This window comes from Dendrobium catenatum, unplaced genomic scaffold (genome assembly GCF_001605985.2).
Source record: "Dendrobium catenatum unplaced genomic scaffold, ASM160598v2 fragScaff_scaffold_665, whole genome shotgun sequence".
NCBI lineage: Eukaryota > Viridiplantae > Streptophyta > Magnoliopsida > Asparagales > Orchidaceae > Dendrobium > Dendrobium catenatum.
In genome coordinates, this window is record NW_021319127.1 from 4,662,249 (window position 1) to 4,668,576 (window position 6,328).

The following is a 6,328-nucleotide window of genomic DNA, read 5'->3' on the forward strand; positions in this document are numbered from 1 at the left end:
CAGGCGACGATTGTGAGGTGTGATGTTGCTCAAAATTGCCCAAACGAGATCTACTCATGAAAATATACGGGATTTGATTAATAAATATTAAAGATGAGCAGAGGTCATATCCTTGTAGAAAAAAGAAGAGATAATAATAATAATAATAATAAAATTAAACTTTTCTAATACACATAGCAGAGACTCCTCACACGCAATCTCTCCATTCTTCTCTATTCGAATACTTCTTGTTCATGTGAAGCCTTCCTCTTTTAAACACCCAAACTCTACTACTCACAAATGCCAACAACTCCCTCCTTCCATATTCACAGTCAACCCACTACTGAACCTCCTCTTCCTGTCACACCAACCTTCTAGCAACCTCACGCTTGCTCTCATCTACACCAGCCCAACACTCCCCTGCTTATCTAATCCCTCCCTAGTTTGTCCAACCCAAAGCCGCTACCTCCATCCGACCTTCCGACTATTTGACCTACATCTCCTGCACCATGCCTCCATAGCTGCTGCCCAAAGTTCTGCTTAACCCAGCTACTCAATCACATGGCCATACACACCCACCTCCCCGCCTACATCCCGCTTCTAGTAGCTCCTATGACACCTACCAACCTTCCCCTTGCTGCAACCCAACACCTGACGACCATCTTGCTTGAGCATATCCCCCACTCCACTCTGCATGACATTGCCTCGACTCTTCCCAACTCTACCCACAATAGGCCTCTGAACTCTCTCCAACAATTGTACTTTCCCAACCCAATTGAATCCCCTTCAATAGCCTACCGAGCCTTTCCTCTTCTTCCCCTTGCCTGCAACTTCCCAAATTCACCCCTATATAATCCTACCACCCCTCCTACCAATCACCCATGCATGTTAATGGCGCAAAATGGCACGAGTAATGACACACAGCTCAACACACATACTACGTTATTTGCTTGGCGCGACGCGACACATCAAAATAGTGCGTGTTATTTGCGCCATGCATGGTCAATGGCGCATGAAAGAATGTGCAAATAGTGCGTCCTATTTTGTTAACATGTTATAAATTTTAAATTTTTAAAATTTCTATATTACTATCACAATTAGTTATTAATTAATTGAGCATCAAATTAATAAAATACAAAAAATTAAAGAATTAAATTTTTTGTAGGATTTAAAACTATCATTTTTTTCTATTTGGCGGGATTTAGACTAAATTATGTTTAAATACTACTCAAAGGCAGTTTTCTACTCATCACCGGGTCGGATCTGGATCTGGTGATACCCACTCTTAGGGTCAATTTTTGAGAAAAGAGTAGCTCCAATCATCATGTCAAGTATATCGTCTAACCTCGGGATAGAAAATGATATTTGACAATGATTTTGTTGATAACCCAGCTTTCAATGCACATCCTACAAGTGCCATCTTTTTTTGGTGTAAGAAGGGCTAGCACAACACACGGGCTAAGACTTTCTTTGATAAATCCCTGTTGCAGTAGCTCGTCCACCTACTTCTTAAGTTCAATATGTTCTATGGGATTCATGCGATAGTGGGGCAGGTTCGGGAGTGAGGTTCCAAGGACGAGGTCTATGGCATGCTGAATGGCTCTAAGTGGAGGTAATTGATCAGGGAGATTATCAGGGAAAACGTCAGCAAAGTCACTCAATATGGGTTGGACCTCCTGTGGGATAGTTTCATTAGGCTCAGTGGGAGTCTCACGGCCAACTAGGGCGTGCAGGGTAGCTCCTTGGGCAATCTCAGAATCCAAGACCTTGGCGGTCACAAGATTCAGGCCCCTCTTGGGTTGGATTGGGTTAGGTTTGGGATTGTCCCTAACCCTAGGCTGTGTAGGCAGAAGCTTGATCTTCTTGCCTGCATGTTCAAACACACAGGTGTTCGAACGATCGTAGATGTGGACATCATTATCAAAGAGCTAGGGGCGCCCTAAGATGATTTGTCCAACATCCATTACAAGGACATCACACCAATTTCTCCTTATAGTCAGCGAAGGAGATGGGTATGAGGCTTCGCTCCTTTACCTCTAAGGCAATGGAGTTGACCCAGGCTGCCTTATAAGGGTTTGGGTGAGGAACGACATACAAATTAAACTTTGACACCATACTGGAGGAGACAACATTAGTGCAGCTGCCATTATACACTATGACCTTATAATTTTTATCTTTAAGTTTTGTGGTGTAGAAGATAGATGTCTTGTGCCAGTCATCAATGGCAACGAGTTGTAATAGCGCACATCCCACCACGCAGATGGGAGAGGGGTCAAGCTTTTGTATATAGTGGACGACAACAGTGTCGTCATCATTCTCAAAGAATTCACCATTCTCTTCAACTTGGTGAATCTGGTCAACCTCGGGCTCAGGCTCTTCTTCAGTGATCTCCTCGATAATAGTGACTTTGTAGGGACTAGAATACTGAGAGGAGATATGCCCATACCCATGGCATAGAAATCACTTGGTCCCTGGATGGGACCTAGGAGTATCCGGGGTGGGAGGCTAGCTTCTCAAGTCAGGATGGGATGTGGGCGGACCAGGTGGTTGGGTAGTATTTCCAGGGTTAGGTCGTGCAGAGGAGTGATGAGGGGCCGAACCACTAGAGGGTCAGTAGGAACACCTTGAATCTTGGTGTCGACTAGGATGCTGGGGACGGGTTTCCTCAAGGTCCAAGACTAAACTGTAGGCATTTTCTAGGGTAGTAATGTTCCGGGAAAATAGTTCGTTGTGCAGGTCCTCGTGCAATCCGGTACGGAACATAGACAGAATTTGAGTAGGGGTAGTAGAGGTTTCCCCCTTGCAGCGAATTAGATAATCGTCAAAGGCTGCAATTTATTCCTTTACCGGTTTGTTGCCTTAGGTTAGCCTATTCCATTTATCTAGGAGCCTAGGGAAGTACAAAGGAGGTAAGTGCTTCTGCTTGAGCTCGTGGTTCATTGAAGGCCAATCAGTGATGGGATATTCATTACGGGATTTCCTAAGACTTTCTAAATTTGACCCAAATTGACTAGCCCTGCCTATTAGTTTCATTTCAGCAAACCGGACTTTTCTAGTTTCAGAGATGTTGTACCATTTGAAGAAACTGTCCATGCCTTTGATCCAGTCTAGGAAAAGTTGGGGATCGAGGGAACCGTCAAAAGTTGGAGCATCGACTTTGATATTTTTCATTGGTGGAATATCCTGGTCGGGGTTATGTTCATGTCCATATTGGGGGGCTCGATATGGGGCACGAGGTGGTCCCTCATCTTGAAAAGTATCGTCCCCATACATGGAAGGAGGTTTAGACGGTGTGTAAGGGATAGGGTTGTTCCTACCTCGATCTAGGGTATCGAATCGTTCTGTCCTCTGACGACGTAGATCACCTAAGTCAGCTTGGTTTTCCTAGATATCATGGTAATGTTCAAAATTAAAAAGGATGCGGCACTTCTTATTTCTTGATCATGCATCTAGATGGACTAACTTGCATAGAAATAAGCATGACAAGAAAATGAAGCATCTGAGTGGGCATCTGGATAAGCATCAAGGATTTACCAATAAAGGATGCCTAAGAAGCTTTTGTGATATAATGACTATATTCAATTAAGAATTGTGATGTAATATAGTAACCTATATAAAAAGTGCATCGACAATGATGCATGCAGTTGCATTTATTTACAAGTTATTCCGATTGAGAAAGGTTTTGCATTGTATTAATTGATCAAAAAGTTGGGAAATGATAAAAATTGCTGTACATTCTCAGATATGTCGGCTCAGTCAATGAAGAATATTTATAATGAGAGGTGAAATGCTAAAAAGTTTGAAATTAAAGTACAGGCAATTCAACGTCAGGCCTCTCATATGTGTAAAATTAGAAGTTTATCAGGCAATGAGTTTTATGAGTGACATCCAAACGCTGAATAACAATAATAAGAAATCAGTCAAGTATAGTAGTTGAAAATGTGTAGTACTCCTGTAAACACATAAGATAAAGATATTGTTGCATATTCATATTCAACATGAATATCTTCATGTGTTTACTCTTATTTGAATTTATGGTGGCCAATGTTTGTTATGAACTCCATTATTGTTTTTTGTTTCTCAGTACATTTAACAAAGATGCTGATTTCCTTTTTTTCTGTCCGGCAGACATGGTTGTAATTCTGGCGGATATGAGCAAGCAGGAATTGCAGGACTGAGAAGTAGGATGATCAAGTTGCTAGACAACCTCATTGCTAGGAAAGCAAGCTTTCCAACTCAAGTTGCCGCTGTTGTTGCTATGTTAAATCTTCTTCCTTTAGAATTGGAAGATATTATCTCTGAGCATCGAGAGATTACTCTGGACTCAAGTGAATCTCCCTACATCAAACACATACAAGAATGGTTTTTCAAGTTAAGCGGGGAGCAACAGTTGGCATTAAAATCTGTTTTTGACAATGAAAATCATCTAAGAAGGTGATTTGGATTTTTTTTACATCATTTAGTTTGAGCTGTCATTTTCCATCCCACCACTCTGTTGTTGACCTCGATTTTGGAAGCTCTTTCCCCAGCACCACAGCAATTGAATCCACCTTGAGGTCTCGATCTCTCCTTCAAAAAAAGTTCTGTTCTATTTCGGACGTCGCAAGTACTGCCTCTAGATTTTATCAGGCCAGCTTTTGATTTCTGGTGAAAGATCTCACTGACAAAACTGACTTCTCAGTATAGCATCTGACAAACAAGTTTTGGAATTTCTTTTTGCAGGTCACTCAACGAGCTTATTGATTTTGTAATAGTCATATTTCATCAAATCAGCTCGGATGAGCCATTCATTCCATTGCCTACAAATTCTTTTGGGTTGGATTGGTTCAGCTTCAAGTTTTGATTTTCGTTGAAAAATGACATTGTAGGCAGCATAACCCAGAACTAGAATCTTATTGCATCAGGTAAATTTTATCCTATTTCAAATCAGATTCTGTATGGTCGTTGAAAAGTAGTCAAGAATTCTTTCTAGTTCTGGATGAAAGCTTCTGCACTACATCACTTTAATAATCTTGTTGGAATTTTTGTTCATGCAATTATGTGTTGTGAAGATGCATAACTTTGATGAGACCTGGCTGTTTTTTGCATCTTTTTGAAATGAAATTTGTATGGGGAGTTTGTTAAAATAGGTAAGAGATTAAGGCTTCGTTTGGAACAGTTTTTTTATTGTTTTCTAAAACAGTTTTTTAGTAAAAAATTTGGTAAATTAGAAATTTTTATATTAGAAAGTCATTTTAGAAAGCAGCAAAAAAGTTGTTCCAAACGAAGCCTAAATAATGATTATGCCAGAGTGATCGTGGGCATTGGAAAGTAGACTTGATTTGGACATATAAAATGAAGGATGAAAATACACCAACAAGAGTTATAAATTTGGTGTTGAAAGATTGTCAAGAAAAGTAGTTAAGCTAGAAGTTACATTGATAAACTGCCGAACAAATTGTGGCTGATGTGGTGGAATGAATGGAGAATGAAGATTAATTCATTATGATTTTATTGAGGCATTTTTAAATGTCTCACCAGCTATGCCAGCTTTTTAATGTTGCATCTTGGCAAACTTTGTATGTTCTGTTTGCAGGAGCATTGCCAAATAGTAAGTATTGCTGGTTTTGTAATCCTCGTCAATTTTTTTTCCAATCAGCTCTTACTAATAAAATATGTTGCCTTGGTTTGGTCGAGCTTCAAGTTTTGATCTTTGTTGAAAAGCAGTCTAATTTGAAAATGAACTTTTCATTGGCGTTTAGGCCCAGGAACATGAACCCCATTGGATCAGGGAACTTTGATACTTTATCAGATCTGATTCTGCAAGGCCGTTGATAACAATTTGGCACAAATCTCTCTAGCCCTGGTGAATGCTTCCTACTCATCCTCTCACTGTTAGCAGCCTAATTATTTCGTTCAATTGTTTACATGTTTTTATAGAGTTTTTAGAACATTTATCATATGAAATGCTATTATATTAGAGTAAAAATTAATAATATATTTGGTCTGAGAAAACCAACTAGGCTTATTCTTTATTCATCGATCAGATTTTAATGAGGTGGAATGCTCTGCTATTATAATTTGCGTTTAGCAAACATTGGCTTGTTCTATACGTGGTTAGCAACTTTTTCAATCCTTCAACTATTTCTCTTCTTCTTGCTCACCACTACTAGTCCATCTCAAGTAGTTTTGAATCCCATGCAGGTTCCACATTTTGTGAGAATTTTTTTGCACTCTTCCTGATAGGAAACACTTGTAGATCTCAAGTGTTTTCTATCAATCTTCGGAAAACAGCGAGAATTCTCCACAAAAATCCGCACAAAATCACAAAAACAATAGATAATTTTTATTATTTGATGAAAGGGAAATG

At 39.7% G+C, this 6,328-nt stretch overlaps 1 protein-coding gene across 5 annotated transcripts in view; it reads left to right on the plus strand.

Annotated features, from left to right (window-relative positions):
* The window catches only part of LOC110092794, a 33,497-nt gene extending 27,398 nt beyond the window's left edge, over positions 1 to 6,099 (plus strand). Inside the window, exons 9-12 of one of the 5 annotated variants that reach the window (XR_003701073.1) lie at positions 4,108 to 4,413; positions 4,509 to 4,535; positions 4,702 to 4,883; positions 5,721 to 6,099. Coding sequence is in view for 4 of the 5 variants with exons in the window: in XM_028695686.1 (XP_028551519.1) it covers positions 4,108 to 4,413; positions 4,509 to 4,535; positions 4,702 to 4,822 (454 nt within the window). In the remaining variant the exon portion in view is untranslated. Of the gene's footprint in view, positions 1 to 4,107; positions 4,414 to 4,508; positions 4,627 to 4,701; positions 5,067 to 5,720 lie in introns of those variants that run through there. The other 4 variants (XM_028695688.1, XM_028695687.1, XM_028695689.1 and 1 more) reach the window with 4 other exon arrangements.
* The last annotated feature ends 229 nt before the right edge of the window (positions 6,100 to 6,328 follow it).